This window comes from Mirounga angustirostris, unplaced genomic scaffold (assembly GCF_029215605.1).
Source record: "Mirounga angustirostris isolate CCGP_5_RB_7025 unplaced genomic scaffold, mMirAng1.0.hap1 SCAF_5, whole genome shotgun sequence".
Classification (NCBI taxonomy): Eukaryota; Metazoa; Chordata; class Mammalia; order Carnivora; family Phocidae; genus Mirounga; species Mirounga angustirostris.
Genome location: NW_026991713.1, coordinates 37,514,548 through 37,532,594, shown reverse-complemented (window position 1 = coordinate 37,532,594; position 18,047 = coordinate 37,514,548). Strand labels below are relative to the sequence as shown.

The 18,047-nt window shown below is 34.5% G+C and overlaps 2 protein-coding genes across 8 annotated transcripts in view; one reads left to right on the top strand and one right to left on the bottom strand.

Moving 5' to 3' along the window:
• The window catches only part of ACSS3 (acyl-CoA synthetase short chain family member 3), a 140,667-nt gene extending 136,411 nt beyond the window's left edge, over nt 1-4,256 (top strand). For 2 of the 3 annotated variants that reach the window (XM_045872902.3, XM_045872901.3), the window contains 3 exons: nt 803-902; nt 992-1,167; nt 1,973-4,256. In XM_045872902.3, coding sequence (XP_045728858.1) covers nt 803-902; nt 992-1,167; nt 1,973-2,041 — 345 coding nt within the window. In that variant the 3' untranslated portion in view covers nt 2,042-4,256. Of the gene's footprint in view, nt 1-802; nt 903-991; nt 1,168-1,972 lie in introns of those variants that run through there. The other variant, XR_006790593.3, reaches the window with a different exon arrangement.
• Nucleotides 4,257-5,707: 1,451 nt separating this feature from the next.
• The window catches only part of PPFIA2 (PTPRF interacting protein alpha 2), a 476,257-nt gene continuing 463,917 nt past the window's right edge, over nt 5,708-18,047 (bottom strand). For all 5 annotated transcript variants that reach the window (XM_064590837.1, XM_054506898.2, XM_054506899.2 and 2 more), the window contains 6 exons: nt 17,468-17,565; nt 14,083-14,258; nt 13,093-13,161; nt 9,554-9,713; nt 8,258-8,349; nt 5,708-6,234 (listed from right to left, as the gene is read on the bottom strand). In XM_064590837.1, coding sequence (XP_064446907.1) covers nt 8,291-8,349; nt 9,554-9,713; nt 13,093-13,161; nt 14,083-14,258; nt 17,468-17,565 — 562 coding nt within the window. In that variant the 3' untranslated portion in view covers nt 5,708-6,234; nt 8,258-8,290. The remainder of the gene's footprint in view (nt 6,235-8,257; nt 8,350-9,553; nt 9,714-13,092; nt 13,162-14,082; nt 14,259-17,467; nt 17,566-18,047) is intronic.

The window sequence follows — 18,047 nt, the reverse complement described above, 5'->3', positions numbered from 1 at the left end:
TGCAGTCACTGAAAGACCCATCACTCTCTCAGAAGAGGATATTTTGAACAATCATTTAAAAGTACCATCACGGTAGAAATGCTTTTTTAACCCTAAGCTTCTGTATTTCATGTGGTTACTCTATGGGTTCTTGTGATTCCAGATAGATAGCTGCTTTGTTCTTTAAGATATTTAGAGCTCAGGGTAAGCAGTATGAAAATGATTCCTTGACAGGGGTGATTATCCGATGTCAGAGCTTCATGCCATGCCCAGCCTTTTCTTTCAAGTCGGAAAATCCTCTCTGGATGGGTGGTCACTCAACAAAAGAATTGCTCAGTAACAGATACAGAAATAAAATCACCGTTTAGTCATGGGGCTGCCTTGGATTTCTCTGGAGAGTCCGCTTATGGTAGCCAGCACTGAAGCCAGATCACCATGAGGTCATCTGCTTTCGGATGCCCACTGCAGTTTGTTTCCATGTAGTGACTGCTGCGTATTTGCCCCCGACCCCATTAATGAGCAAGTGAGACAAAGAAGCAGTTCCCTCACTTTCCAGGTAAGCAAAGCAATTTGTCTTAATTACAGTTAGCCTTTACTGAGTGACTACCATGGGGGTCCTAACAGTTCTCTCACCCCAGTTTTAATGATAGGAATTGTGAATCAGCAGTGATTTCCACACAGGCAGCTAGCTATAGGTTTTAGGTTTTCAGTTCTCTGACATGTACTTTTTTCCCAATTGAAATACATACATACGTGTGTGTGCATATATATTCTTATATATGCACACATATATTTTCTAAATGGATGCTTTTCCTTCTTACAGTCAGTCCTTTCCCACGGTACTGTGGCCGACTGCGCTGTTGTCGGCAAGGAAGATCCTTTGAAAGGTCATGTGCCCTTAGCGCTCTGTGTGTTGAGAAAAGGTGAGAAAGCTTTGTCCTTCCTGAGTGTTTGAGCCCTGAATGATTAACGAAGGTTAATTCAATTCTTATCATCTGGACTTTCTCCCTAGATATAAATACAACAGAGGAACAAGTTTTGGAAGAGATTATAAACCATGTGAGACAGAGCATTGGCCCTGTGGCTGCTTTTCGAAATGCAGTGTTTGTCAAACAGTTACCCAAAACGAGGTCTGGCAAAATTCCCCGGTCGGCTCTGTCTGCCCTTGTCAATGGCAAGCCCTATAAGGTAAATTATCAAAAATGTTATATGCCAGGTTCTGAAATATTTCTCCCCCACTTCTTTGGCATTAACATTTTTTTAATGTTAAGGGGGAAACTGCATAGCCACTCTCTAGGAATGAGGGTTGTGGAAACACAGATTAATTAACACCATATGCTTCGAGTACCAGTGTGTGGAAGTACTTTTACTATTAGTAAATACGTCAGTTAAATTCCAACAACTTGTGGGAACGCAATCTTACTGAATTAAAGATACAACTTCCTTCATTGTAGTCATTAATGTCTATTACTGAATGAGAAAGCAAACAATTGAGGCTGGTTATGCATGCTTAAGCAGTTCTAACTGGTGCATATGCTAATTATGTCTCCTGTTCTGAGTGAAAATTATTTTGGCAAACATTAGGCTAATTCAAGTATATATATTCTTCGAATTTTGGTGCACTTTATATGTGCATAGATATACATGTCTTTAATCCTCAAGATCTAACAGAAAGTGAGGCAACAGTAAATAGTAGTTGTAAATACAAATATATATATATATATATTTCTAGAGAGGCACATAGAAAGGCTCATTAGAGGGATTCTAGAGAAATTCCACTTAGGACCTATAGTTTTGCTAACTGAACAGTTTATTACTCTGGAAGACTATATATACATTTTAAAATATTAAATTTGGAGTCCCCTTTTTTGAACATTTCTATATGCCTTTATAAGAAAATGGAGAATGCAGTATTGCAGGTAATTGTTTAATTATAGGGAGAGGGAAAGGGGTTCAAGGAAGAGCATTCACCTGACTCATATTTTCTTTCCAGATAACACCTACAATTGAAGACCCCAGCATTTTTGGGCACATAGAAGAAGTGCTGAAGCAGTCATCATGACTTTTTTCCCTATTTTGAGTCAATTTGAATCCATTTTCTAACTGGAGTCAAATTTTTGGAATTATTTCCCATAAATAAATATTTAAATAGAAATTGCAAACTGAAATACGAATTGTAAAGCTTGGTCTAAAAAACAATACTTGAAGCCTAGTGAAAGACCTGTGCCTTCTGTTTGATTAGATCCAAAGAGCATCTTTTTCAGTTGCCTATAACATGGCTCCTTAAAGGTTGTCTAGCACTTTAAGAAAAATATATCTAATGTATGATTTTTAAAAACTGAACCCCCCAAATATTTTAATTGAAAGAGACACATTAATATAGAGCTACTTCCTGAAATGAGGAATCTCTAGCTTTGACCCAAAACCTAAAACTCAAGTTGAAGTCCAAAAATAATTATCATTTTTCTTACAGAAATTCTGAGTATTTTCTAATATTCTTGAGATGTCCCCATGCCCCGTTATTTTAAATGAAATTGATAACATGGGAGGTTTTAGGTAATCATCTAGACAGATGATTTTCTAGATAGGAGGATCTGTCTCGTCATACATTTCCTGAGGGAAGGTTGGATACCAGAGTACAGCTCTGCCTTCAGGCCATTTTTAGTGAAGGAAAATCACATGCCTGACAGATCCTAGAGGTCATTTAATCCGATCTCTTTGTCATGGAGATGAGAGCTGTTTGGAGTTCCTCCTCCTGTCTCAGGTTCTTAAACTGTACACTTAATGATTCCAGCTTCCTATCAAAACAAGCAAATGACACAGAAATGGGGTAAACTGACAAGGAAAGTTCTTAAGGAAGAAATGTAAAAGTTTTTACATTATGCTAAAGACCAGGAATTTTTAAGAAACCCCAAATCCAGATTTTTATGTGAAATCTCTAATTCTTAAATAATAACTCACTAAAAAAAAATATTGTGACCTCCAAACACATTTTTCCATTTAAACTTATAGAAAAGTATTGAGAAATTAAGAAAAGTAATTGAAAATGAGTCTTTGTTACTAAGCTTATGATAATGTGCCAGTTAGCCAGAGTAACTTGATAGAGTTAAATATGTGATTTACTTAGGATTACTTAGGATTCTACCTGATATCAGTTATCAAAGAATACATTTAAAGTAAAAAAATATACCATGCTCACTGAGTCTTTGATGGTGCTCAAAGTATTTCCCAATCTTTCAGTCCATCAGGAACATTATTTTTAAGAGTAGCTGTCCTAACGTAATAGTCTGGGCACGAAATATACTTGAGAGATAACACGTAAGAGCTTATTTACTTGTTTCATAAAAATTACTTACAACCAGTGTAAGACATTCTGAAAATGATAGCTTTTTTTTTGGACCATAGGCTGTATAAATAAATGGCTTCTCAAAGGAAGGTCCTGTTTGCTTAAATTGGTTTCTTGGTTGTTTATACCTGAAAAAATATAGTCAGCTAACTGTTCTCTTTAGTTTTTTTAGTAGCCTGAATTAAACCAACTAGATAGACATTCAACTTATAATTTGAAGCTGTCGGGTTCCTTAAAGTGTCTTTTCTCTTGGGTACATTTTACTCATAATCACAACTGTAATCTTAACAAATAATAACATTTTTAATGTTTAAAATGTATTACCTTATTTTTTCATATAAGATTCAGTTAATTTGAAATGGCACATTCTTTAGCTCAATGCATATCATCGTTCATTTGCAAGGTGTAAACAAAGGCATGTGTGAAAGGTACATCTGTGGGATCTCTTGCACATTTGTCCTGCAATCAATTCTGAAGGGGCACATTAGCAATCAGGCTTGAGTTATTTTCCAGTTGAGTGGGATTGGAAAACGGTGCATGAGGCTGGAGAAGAAATACTGTTACTTTCATTGATGAAAAGTGGGGCAAGAAAGATACACTTGAGTTGTCGATTGCCTAAAATTTGGGAGGAAAAAGAAAAGGAATTTTCTATTTCAGACTTACCATAAAGCACTTTCACTAGATTGTACCTAAAATATTCTGGATTAAATATATCTTTAAAAATAACAATATAATGTTACTAAAAATACAGTCATATTTAAATGTGCTGAAATAAAGTCTGCATGGCCTTCTTTTGATATTTCCATGTAAATTTTTACTGTAAGACATTGGAAAAATTTAAAGATGTTCTTTTAAAATCTATGGAAAAGTGTTTTCCAATTGAGTTATTTTGTTCAAGACAATACATTAAATATATAAAAATTAGACCTGCTTTACATTTCAAGAGCACTTTTATTTATATAAAATTTTATTTGAGAACAGGCTCTCATCATTACAAATGTGAAAATTCATAAAGTTAATAGATGGCCAGAAGGAAAACTACTGAGATTCTGAGCTTAAAAATCCAAATTAAATGGAGTTTAGAATCTGGCAGAAATTATATTATACGTTGAAGAGTATTTTATACTTTTTTTTGAGGGAACAGGTAGATCTTTTTATTGCTCTACATTAGAGTCTATTATAAACGATTACTATTTCTTACCAGATGATCTCTAAAGGGGAGAAACTGATTATGTGATTAAGTCATGTATTGAGAGTAGATACAAATCATTTATTATAATATCATAGTTTCTATATTACATTTCATTTCCTTAAGTCAAGATCCCCATGATCAGATGAGCTTAGAAAGCTCTTTCCCATTGTTTCTGCTCAGGCAACATTTCTAGAAAATTTAAAATCACCTTCATAAGCAAGTTTAGGGCTCCCTCTTGTGGCAGACTCACTATTGAAGATAAATATTAGATTGAGAGTCGCTAAAAGGACAATTTGCATTATGGTTCAAGTAAATTGTTAAACATTAGGTGACTAGAAAACAAAGATTAAACAGAGAACTGGAAGTATTTTTTTTTTATTGACAATGGAAAGGGTTTCTGTTACCATTACCTTTCGACTGAATCTGTTAAACAAAAACAGACATCAAAACAAATGTAATGTACGTGCAAACATAGCAAATTAAATACAAAAAGGAAATTACTAATGACAGGTCTTGCGCTTCATAAGATCAAGCAGCAGAAAATCAGCAGTTAGATAAATGGTATTATTAAATAGGTTTTTACTTTGAAATCTCCCATATAAACAAAGAATAAACAACAGTAACACCACCAAATAAAGCCACAGGGAAGAGATTACTCTTCTATAATTTTATACACTATATATGTTAATCATTCTGTCTTTCATTTATTTCCTCTGATAAGACTGACTTCAGGGAAGTCGCAACAAGGCCATCTTGGCTAGAAGCTTATAACATTATACATGAGTCTGACTAATGCCCTGTTACATTGACAAAAGGGAAAGGTTTCTGGGTTTTGTTTTGTTTTTTTTTTCAATGGAAATGAGCCTCAGACTCCGCAGTGGTTGACATTCACTGAACAGTGCTGGCTGGCGGTTCAAGATATCTGATGAACATGTGGTTCTTAGTAAAGAAGTTTTTTTTCTTTTTTGACTTGGTCCACAGGTAACAAGAGAAGATAATGTTTATTCCTTATAAATTTTTTTAAAGAATTGCTTTTGACTCTTGTAAACAGTTTAGCTCTGTTTTGTATTGAAAAGGAGATCAAGCCATCACAGTGCTATTTCTAAAGATTTAGGACATCCCTGATTGCCTTTAAAGGACTATTTTTGGCTCCAGTTCCAGGTTAAATCATTCCTTTTTACATGATCAGAGGCAGGTTTTCAGCTTTAAGTATTGACAGACTTGAAGGAGAAACATATCGATTTGACTGTTACAATTCAAAAACTGTAAAAATGGTGGGATGGTAAAATACAAACAGTACTTGGGATTGTCAAATGTTTGCACTCGAGACTCCATGAACCATATATTTTATTTTTTTAAAAATCATATTTATATCCATTTACAGAAGACACATTTAAAAAGAAATACATACACAGTAATACATAAATGCGTAGTATATTACAATAAAACATGAAAAAACAAGTGGCTCCATTTCATAAAAGCCTCTGTTGTACAGAATGTAGGATGTGGATGATGCTTATTATTCAAATGACTTAAGCATTTTCTTACAATTGTAGTAAACTAATCAAACTTAATATCTGACTCCCCCAGATCACATTTTCAGCTTAATAAGTCATTACTTGGGGTTGTGTCCTTAGAATTCAGTCTTCACAAAGGTTTTCACTGTTCGTCTTCTGAGATGGTAGTGCACTTTAGGTAGAGTAGACGGAAAAGACATCTAAAATATTTAATGCACAGCGTTAGTCTACCCACAGCTCCCAGCCTGGACAATCCCCCTCTGCCACTGTTGGTGATCTCCGTGCAGCCTGCCTATGTCTGCCCTGGGAGCCCGTGCCCAGAATGTCAGCTAGGATCTGACCGAGAGCTGTAGGTAATTAACATTTGCTCTTCTCCGATTTTGTGCAGGCCAACTTAATAAGTAACAAGATTTGCTCGAGTTTGTGGAAAGCATGGCGGTAAATAGAAACAAAGGTATTCACAGAAAATGTGAGCAATCCTTTTGAAAAATTTAGAGCTTGTTCATCAGTAAATTTGGTTGAGTTGGCCTTTTCCATGGAAGAGAGTCATATTTGAGTTCATACCTTTTAGAGCTCTTAAAAAGACACCTTTGTTTAACTGTGACGAAAACATAATGGTAATAAATGACATATTTTAAGGGATCTGGATCAGTGATGTGGCATCACTGATTCTTTCCTGTGATAATATACTTAGGAAAAGCTCACAGTTTCTCTTCCCGACACAAATGAAACAATAAATGATATGTTCTGAATTCTTCTAATAACAAAAGTGCTAATAGAAATTGGTTGTCCTAGATTAGGTTATTGTAAATAAATATGTTTATCCCATTTAATGGTAAAAACTGGGAAATGTGAACTAGAGTGCCATGCACAAAATACAGACTGCAAATAGTTAAAGAGTAATTCTATCCATCAGTCAGGAACTAAGAAGCAAGCACTACTCAACATATTAAATAGTCATTTGTAAATTAGTGAAGTATTCAGTTCCTGGGGAAATTATCATGTAGAAGCTATTACAAACAGTATTTTGGAAAGCCTCTTATTTAGCCGAATCATTATATACTTTAGATCATGCCTAATTAGATGCCAAATTGTATACCATAATTAAATTTTTAATGTTAGGTTTTACATTCTGAAATTAAATCTCTTATCAGAAAGCTTTTTGTTTTATCAGCAGCTTCAAATACTGACCCAAATAAGGCAGCTACCAGCTCCCATATTAGGCCCCAAAGACCAACAATAAATTGCATGGAGCTTTTAGTTCAAGGCAATGAATAAACAGCACAAGATGAGCTGTTCCTCTGCCTATAACTGCTTCCTCTTCCCATCCTTGTGCACATATTGGGTTCTAAATATTGCTCTAAAAATTATTTTTCCAAAATATTAATTTATTATAAATGGTGAATATTTTGGTAAAACTCAGTTTTAGGTTAAAAAAGTTTCATGAGCACTTGACATTTATAATCCAGGAAACTACAGTCTTACCACCAAATGTTTTTCAGTCAAACTCCATTTTTATATGGACTTGAAAGTAGATTTCATCAGCTAAGTATTTCTCTAAATACAAATGCCTGCATCTTATGATGATATAATCAAGGTTTTAGTCCTATTTGCCATTCTTATAATTTCACTTTGTTCCTATGCTGTAAGCCCCAGCTACTTAAAACTCATATTTGTTTTCAACAAATATAAATCACAGCGATGAAAAACAACATGCAAAAAGTTCAAAATTGTCAGTTACCCTTTTGTTTTTAATAATAAACAACCTCTAAGTCATTTTCCTGTCTCTGCTATTTGACTCTGTGTACCAACTAGAATCAATCTCTGCTTACTTCAGCTTCCCCTACATAAAATATTCACTTAGAAGTGTGTCATTCTGAAGGTGCCAAACTGTCCTCAGTAAAATGCTACGTGCATCCATATAAAATGCTACTCAAAAGCAGGTGACGGTGGCTGGGGCTGTGACCTGCTGATGTGTAATGAGATAGTGCCAGGCCGCCAACAGTGGGACCTTACATCAGTCAAAGCAGGCAGATGGTGATCGGAAAGACCAGATTCAGAGCTATGATACTAAGACTTGTCTTCTACCCTCTAGCGATCCAAGAGGGTGATCTCCCTTCTGGACCGCTAGGCCATCCCAGAGAGTATCGTGTATATTTCCTACTCTATGTAGGTTCCACTTTGGGGTGGTTTGTCTTTTGTCAGCCGAGGAAAGCTACTCACAGCAAGTCAGTGCTGCCTCCTTTGTGTGGCTTGTCAACATGAGTATGTGCGAACAGTGGAGTTCTCTAACCTCTGCAGTCTTGATGAAGCAACTGCAAACGGAGAAAAGTGCTTTAGAGGAACTTGGATGATGGAGTACAGAATCTCAGATGAGAAAGATGATCCCCCGCGTAAAGGGATCCTGAACATATTAGTAGACCTTCTTTCTTTCAGACATAGGCCACTCACATCCCTTCCCACTAGACCAAGTTACTAATGAAAATTTATTCCAGTGTGATTCAACTGTGCTTTCGAGTTGTTGTGTGGTCCTCCTTAGATGAAGACTGTAACAAAAGCAGCTCCCCACGGTGCTTCTGTTTTTGAAGCGAAGATTGCTCCTAGAGAATTCAGGATAGTGGATTTTTTTTCCCCTCCAGGTATTAAAGAGCTTCTTCACTAATTTTAATCACATTAGATTCCTCATGAATTCTGTTAGCATGTTCCATAATATCTACACGTGAGAAGACGTGTAGATCAGAGATCACGGTCTATATCGGAACTAATTTTAAGGGCCATGAGAGCTATAACCTTGAACAGCAATAATGACTCTGGGCAATTGTCTTAATAAAGAGAGAGGGAATCTATTTTTTTTTAATGCCCCCCAAATAGAAATAACTTTGTGACTACTATTTCAAAGTGGTCTCTCCTTCAGAATGGCTGTTTTCCTTTGTGAAGTATTATGTAACACAAGTCTAATGTCCACAGAAGGAAATAATACTAATTGGGAAATTACTGTTGGCTTTGTGTTTGTTTAATTCTCTTCTCATAGTTGTGCTTGTTTATTTAAGGCCTTCTGCCTTGGTCAGAGGTGAAAAGATCTGATAAGTCTGGGTTTCTAAGACAAAATATAAAACTCACAATATTCAAACACGTAGGGTGACCACAGAGTTAATTTCCATCCACTAAGGACCATTAGTCCAAATCCAACCTCTAACTAAACAAATTCTTTACTTTGAGAATAGAAGAGTAAAGAAACACAAATCATGCAGATGAGTATTGTTCTTCCTAGATGTGGACATTAGCCAAAAATTGTCCTTTTTAGGATTTTCTAAATTCTTTTTAAAAATGTGAACGAGGTGCCATGGGTTCATGCATTAGCCGTTTACAAGAGTTTGGTTTTTGATGAAAGCAAAGTAAACTTCAAGCAGAGCAAACCAACTTAAGAGTTCCAGAAAGCTATGCAAGGTCAGAGAATGATACTAGCATTTGCTAAACTGGTATTTTTACTTTATAAGCAGAAATGCAAAACTACTATACCATCCGTTGTCATTTTCCTCGATTGCCCAGATGTTGTGGTTAACCTGAATCCAGCCGGTAATGTTTCTGAGGACCCAGGCATCATGCTGATTCCATGTACCTCACGGGGGGGAAACTGTCTTCTCCATGTTGACCCACGCCTGAAATTCTTGTCATCACTCTGCCAATATAGAATTATAATTTGATGGGATGATAACAAGTAAACTAGTCCAGGTACTTAAAAATGTGTGCTTAGAAACATGTAATATTAATGATTAATATTAATGATTAATATTCAGTCTGTAAAGCATACATATGGAATATTGTGCTTTATTTTGAGAGTTCTATGATTCCAAAATGATAACACAGGAGATTTGCAACAGAAATGTTTTTATAAAAATGTTCCTGTGACTTCAAATCTAAGGTTTGCTCTCTATAAAAGTAAACAGTTTTGAAAATCTAAAATAAAACCTCAAAAGTTTCTCTGAAAAGAATATTAGCTGTTCTTTGTTACACTGTAAGCCAACTCATTTTACTGTATGAGATGACATACTTAGTTTAAAAAGTGTTAGGCAAACTGCGTTTGACTCACAGACTTGAACTACTTCTTGAATTTTACTTTTATGTAAAAAAGAGAAAGGGAAAAGCTATATTTGATATAGCCTGGATCATATGAAACACTACAGCCTATAGTCTATGTAAGAAACTCTAAATTTGTCATTCATCAGATTTCAGCTGATACTGAATTAACTTGTAGTTTACTGAAAAACCTGCGCAGCCTGGAAACCATCCTTTTAATAAATCCATGTGCTCCTTAGATGCCACTAAAAGCATATTATAATTCTGTTTGCTGTTTTACAAGTGTAATTCTATATCATAATGATATACTCTCTTTCCTCTCTGTGCATACACAAAGTATCTCCTCGGATACAATGAACTTTCTCTAAATTCGTGAGGAATGCTATGTAACCGAGTGTCGAACTAGTAGTAGTCTTTATTAAACACAAATTATTCTTTGTGTCAAATTCTAAGAATATATTAATCATTCCACATAGATCTTATCTTCTTATACCATTAAGTTTCTTATCGAGGCAATGACTGTGCATTCCCTGAAGTTATAGCTCAGTATGTGGGGTTGACCCTACCAGCTCAGGTGATTTCACTTTGGCTCAAATTATCACTGTTATAGAGGAGTAAAATTATAAGGTACTCTTCATCATAGATTGCTAATTTAACTGATATTCAGAGTCATTTTGGAAAAGAAGATTTATGAAATTATATATATATATATTACATATATATAGTTTATATATATATTACATATATATAGTTTATATATATATTACATATATATATATATATAGTTTTACTAGAGTTCTTATTATCCAAATCTAAATTTTGTTTAGATTAGGTAGCCATTTTACACTTTAAGAGATGTCTGCTATTCCTTTCTCAGCTGCCAGGTTCTGCATGGTCCTACGCCTCCAAATGTTTATAAATAAAGAAAAGGAACAGAATTTCACAGTTGTGGCCTCTCTGATTTCTGGAATTTTGAAAGAGTTGCTGGATAAAGATAAATATTCTTCAGTTCTACTAAACACTGCATTACATTGTAGGGATATACAACTCCTATGATGCATGAGTTAAGGACTGAAAAATAAGCAAGTTGAAGATTTAAATAATGATTCCTTTTGCTCTTTTAATACAGTGTTACTGCAGAAAGTTAATAGGACCTACAAGCGACAACATCAGAGGAAAAAGTTTCCATGGGGTGAGGTTAAAAGATACCCTCTTAACTGAAGTCAAAGTCTATAGAAGCACATGAGCACTTCTCAAATTCTTTTAGTGGAATCTGAATGTAATCAACCCCAGAAACAAGTACACTCTGGTTCTGGGTAAGTTGTTTAGCTATTTTTGTTCACACTAAAACTAACTAACTAACTAACTAAATAAATAAATAAATACAAAAACAAAAAACAGGACAAAAGAGTTTGAGTAATAAATTCATGTGCCATGTTTTTAACAATAAGAAAAAGATGCAATGTATTTTAAAGGCAGATAGTCACATTCCATTTAGACCTTTCTGCTTATTTTTTACTCTCAGAAAGCAACACTAACTCATATAGGCTTGTGTCTCTACCTGGCTCCTTTGGGTCAAGCCACATTTTAAAACATAGCAATAGGACAGATCTTTAATAATTTTTATTAAAATTCCTTTTGTAACTTTTAGCAAGGAGAATAATTATGTTCAAAAGGATGTAGGTGTATGTAGACTATCTTTTTGATTCAACAATTAAGAATAAGGACAAAAGATTGTCAAACAACTTATAAAATGAAAATCAGTTAAGTATTAACTGGGTTTTAAAAATATTAATCATTATCCTGATTGGACAGGAGTATGAATTTATAGGAAGTTAGCTCAGGTCAAGACTGTAGAGCTTATCTGTCTATAACCTCCTCTGCAAAAGAAAGCCTGGGTTTTATAAATCCAAGATCATCTGTCCTGCCTGTTTGAATGTGGAATAATTGCCTCATTTTAGGATTTGCTGGGTTCATTCACAAAATTATTTTTTTTTAAAAAAAATCTATCTATTTGAGAGAGAGAGAGAGAGTGAGAGAGAGAGCACAAGAGGGGGTACGGTTAGAGGGAGAAGCAGACTCCCCGCCGAGCAGGGAGCCCGATGTGGGACTCGATTCCGGGACTCCGGGATCATGACCTGAGCCGAAGGCAGTCGCTTAACCAACTGAGCCACCCAGGCACCCCACAAAATTATTTTAATCATCTTTTCTCTATAGCCAAGAAACACCTGCATTTTGCAACACAGAATTATGCATCTCTGCATTTTCGACTTCATACTCAGGTTTTCTTCTTACTTCTTCCAGAAAGGCCCTGTAAAAAACTCAGAAGGACTGTTAAAGTCCACTGCATTTATCAATTCACAGTTTGCCAATGCCCCTTGTCTTCCTTTATCTCAGGAGGCTACTTACATGTTTATTATTTTCCAAGTAATTTAAACAGGCATATATGATGCTTGGGATTCTTACAGTCCATGTGGCTTTCAAATCTTGTGACTGTCAAAATGTTTTTCATGTTTTTAAGGAAAACTCAATATTGCTATCTAAAATAATGAAAAGCTCCCCCTTTACTGAAAGCAAGTTTTCTCTTCACTTTAATATCCCAAAATTTCCTGTGAAGATATACTGATATTTAAGAAATAAGTACATTCCTTATTAAAAAGCTGAATTTATCAGGATTAGTGTTATCATTGCTTTTTTTTAAATGTCACTCAACATAATTTTTCAGTCACAGCTCATAAAAGAGCCTGTTTCGGAATTACTTCTTTGTGTTCCTAATGGCTGATATGATAATGTTTATGAATTCATAAAGTTTTTTCTAAAACCAAATGAGTCATAACACTTAATATCTAAGAACAATACTGGGGAAAATTCTAGATTCTATCCTGGGAACATGCATCTGATTGATTTTTGAGCACTATTCCTTGAAAGCCGTTTTACTTGTACTCTCCGAGATCCCTTGTGAATGATACAGAAGGACTTACTTCGTCCAGTCGCCGTTCAGTTCCCAGAGCCAGGAGGTTATTGTATTCCCTTTCAAGAATCTGCCTTGCCTGTTGACATCAAAGTACAGTTATCGTCAAAGTCACATTTTATTTTAAAAAACATAGAGATTACATTCATTTGAGAAAACATTACAAATCCTATTTTATTTATGGGAGCTTAAGTTTTTAGTCCTCCATGTCTGCAAGCCATTGCAAGTTTTAGTTATAAATATAAAGCAGGGCAATTTTCTTTAGTCTGTGGACAATGGAGAGATAGCCTCGCATACATGTCTGAGGTCAAGGGGCACTGACCTCACTTTGTTACTTTAATCCAACTGAATATTTTATATAAACTTCACAATATATATAAACAAAATAAAGTTGACTGCCAAATTTTCATCACATGTATACGTGATATTTATCATGTCAATGCGTGATATTCATCACATCTATTCTCAAACTTGTTCAATGATCATTATTTGGGGGAAACTTGAGATAATTAGGATTCCTATATCTTATCTCTGGATATCTGATTTCTTAGGCCTGTGATGAAGCTTGCAGGCTTTCTTTTAAGTTTTTAAGGAACTCTGATGATTTCAAATAATTATCCAGGCTGGAGAATCACTGGTATCCTCATTGCTAAGTGTCTGTCTAATTCAGACATGTAAATAGAAATGAACGCCTCTCAGAGAGGCAGAGACTGAAAGCCATCTGCCAGGGATATTGTTTTGAGAAATCTGGCATTCAGGTGGAAGGTTGGACTATAGAACCTCTAAATCCCTTTTCCTGCTTAATTTTATGATTTTGTTCTGGCTAGAAATCCAGTGGCTTGAAATTAAAGCCCCAATGACACATTTCAAAGGTTGAGCTGAGCTAATAACTCTCATTAGGAATCATGAATGCACAGCCAACTTTTACTTTTTCCCTAAAAGTTTAGTTTATCATTATATAGATTAGGACACAGTACAACTACAGCATCGAGGGGCTTGCCTGGGTGTTCTGTGTTGGAATCTGTAGTAATAAAGCTAAGCTGCTGTAGTCAAAGTTCTCATCCAGGGCTATAAGTGAGCCATGCACACCACTTTCAAGAATATTATTTGCATATTCTCGAAGTCCAATAGCTTGTATCCAGCGAATAACTCGATCATTGCTCCACACCAACACATCTAGGAAAAGAGGTGCATCATTTTAGGCTGCAGTATTTTGCATGATAAACAAACCTACTGGCTGAAATGAGCCACAGGTGTCTGGCCAAGTCAGCATTTATGCTGATTTCTTTATCCACTCGCTGATGCACCTGGCCCCCTTGTGTTGCATGTATTTACCGTTCTCATAACTCACCTATGCTACTTTTAGCCTAGAAAAAAAAGTTGTCATTTGAAGAGTGTTTGTTATCACTGAAAAGCACTTCCATCAGACAGAACACGATGTCTCAAAGTGTTTCCTGTTTTCATTCTAGAGCTCTAGGGGTCTGTCTGAAGTTCAATGATTTTATCACCAGATGGGGACATTTCTCCTTTGTGTCTTGATACACAGCTATTCAGTAAAGATGGCAAAATGAGAAGCTAATATGGTTCTTCATCATTGTTTTTTTTTTTTTTTTACAACTAGTTAAATATTGAATATAGACTAGAGAGACTTTTTTTTAACTGGAAGCAATAAATCCAAGAACAGAACAGTAAGATAGAACAGCGATTCCATAGTTTGCTACTTACCCCACTACTTTGTCAATTCATTATTTTTCAATCACACACTAATGCAAAAATCAAGCACTCAGTCAAGTCCAATTGCTTTCACTAAGTGCAATATTTTTAAAAAGTAATGCTACAGTTTCCTCAAAAAATAACAAAACCGTCCAGTTTTCTTTGCATGAAGTGGATCTGTAAGTAGGAAGTGCTTGTTCTTTTCTAGAGATGGGCTTATATTTTGACATTTGTATTTACTGTATTTCTGCAAATATAGACAAGACATTTGCATTTACCATATTTCCGCAAATATACCTTCATTAAAATTCCATTGCCACACCTGTAGCTCAGAGTACTCAAATTTATAAAATTATAAATAGAAAATAATCCATTTATTTATAGGGTGAAGGTAAATAAAGCACTAATCTAAACTTTATTCCTTCTGAACAGCAATATACTTTTTTTTTCATTTTGTAAATCAGATCTCTTTCTATAAATCTGTTTTCAAGAAAAATTTATGCCCTGACTTTAAAGCTTTTGTAAGGATCTTCTTGACCTCAACAATAAATGGCTAGACATCAGTGTTGACTGTTTCCTAGCAACAAATTAAATGTTAGTACATTCTTGATATTCACATGGTCCCCTCATTTCAGAAAGCTATTTATTAAGGTCAAGGTTAATTAACACTTCAGATAATAACAGAGACCCTTCGTCAGCATCAAGAGTTATTCCTGCAAATGTCATTGGATCAGCTACAGGAAACAGGGGCTTTTTATGATCTCACTCACAGCCACCTATCATATGGAGCGGTCTGTGTACAATCATAGTAAATCACAGCAGTTTTTCTCAGGGCTATGTTCTAACCAGTAGCTGCCAAATACTAATATAATATTTGGTGTAGGGCCAAATTGGTAATTTCTCCCTCTCTTTTACATCTGCCTATATATGAAGCATTCCATGTGGTGAGACCAAGTATAATAAAATCTAATTGGAAAAAATACTTCAGAAAGAAAACTAGAAAGTGGTATCCCATGGGTAAAATCTATTTGTGTGCTAAAACATCTTTTGTTAGGTCAAGCATAGACTTCTTTCTAAGGTCTTTCTTTGATCAATTCGTTCCCAAATTTCAACTCAACTGAATGACAATGTACTGAAAACAACTTGCAATTTCCTGGGGCCCCAAAATAAAGTGAAATCAAACAAACTCAACTTTGATAAAGGAAAAACACTTTCTTGCTCCTAAGTAATGAGTCAAATGAACTGTTACAAGAAATCCATTGTGTGTTTATCTACTCTCCAATGAACCATATACAGAAAAATATATTAACCAATCACCTTCACGTGCATTCAAGCCCATTCTACTAGAACTAATGCGCTGTTCCCCAAACTGCCAAAGATAAAAGTAACTTCTGACATTGTTTATCACAAATGAAAATGATAGCAGTCTAAGATAATCCTAAAGAATAAAACAGCGCTAAACTTGAATAGGAAGGAAAGGGTAATGTAACATGCAGCACATACTATTTTCATATTTAAAGTGAGCCCCCCAAAAAGTGAGCCCCAAAAGAAGTGAAGATGAAAACAGAGACTCATGCCTAACTGTGAACAATTAATGTAAAAAAACCTATTGAATTTGATGAAATGCTCCCATATATCAACTCCTGGGGAAGAGTAAATGGAAACATTGCTTGTATCCAAAATCTTCCGCAAAAAATTTGGTGATATTTCCCTTAATGAGAAATTTTTTCCTTTAAAAAAATATAAATGGACATAAGTGGACTGATGATTTTTACTGAAAAAGACCCATAAATACTTATACCCAACAATTAAATTTTCTTTCAACAATAGTAATAAAAGTAAAGTGGTGTCTAATAAATATAAGATCTCACATGTTCTTTTAAACAATTCTTTCCCCTGTATATTAAGGTAGTTCTCAACATTTAGAGCATTAATTATTAAATACAATACTTTTCTAATCTGTAATAGGGAGTGTCTTTTCTTATTCAAATCAAACCTTTTTATACACACAATAGTTGCAGCAATTAGCAATGCTTCTAAATAATTTCTTTGACTTAACAATTATAGCTAAAATTATTAATGGATTAGTCTCGTTTATAGAGGGGAAATCTCTGTGTAACTTCTATATAAAATCCCTATATAATTTCTGTAACTAGAGTACAAAATAAAATTTCTAAGCACTGAAATAAAATTCAAATGATATAAACCAAAGATGAACTGCTATAAATAAATTATATACCATGTTTCTCTGTTGAATATGAGAATGTTCTATTAAAAAGTTTGACGAAAATGTCTACCTGAAGGTATCTTTAGGACAAACAGAATGTATAATTAATAGGTTCAGAGGAATAAATCTTAATTTATTCATTTGTTCATTATCATTTGTTCATGATTCATTTGTTCATAAGGGGTCAATGCAATTTTTTTAAAAAATCAAGAATATGTCCTAGATGGGATATTCACCTTATAAAGTGATGATATCTTTTTTATGTTTATATTTAATGTTTCATAAAAGCAATAAAAAAGAAATAATGATGACACAATTCTAAGTAGTGGCATAAATAGTTATGCACTTAGAGACCTTGTAACATATAGAGCATTTGGGGTTCATAAAAGTGAAAACTAAAAATCCCAGAAAAAAAGGTATTTGATATGAAAGAAAGACATACTACCTTTTATTTCATGTTGGCTTGCTTCCCGTCTTCTTTCTAGTTCTTTTCTGTCATAATTCAACCTCTTTAAGCACATAATTCCATATTGTAAACTTGTTCTGTTAATTTTTTTTTTAAAAGAAGAAAACACATTGAATTTACTCAGCAGATAATAAATGTTCTTCGATTAAGCATAGTCAACACTATGCACTACTTCTTAGGGCAACGGAATAATAAATTACATTTGTAATTAAATCCTTCAGTACTGGTGGGAAACAAACTACAGTTATTTGAAACCCACCATGTTTCTAAAGAGTAAAAATACTAATTTCAAAATAAGAAAACCACAGTCTTGAAAATAACTATGGATTATGTTGTTCATCCATACGTCTTTGTCTTCCATCAAGCTATTTTGGCATTATTTGCAGACAAATGAACATTTTACTCATTTGGAAAGAATTTAAAGCCACTATTGTGATGAAAGGAAGGAATTTATAAAAAATGAATACTTTCTTCTTAAGCTGATGAGAAAGAAATACAAACACATGAATAAGTTAAAGTAAGACACAGAACCACATACCAAAATGAATAGCCACCACCT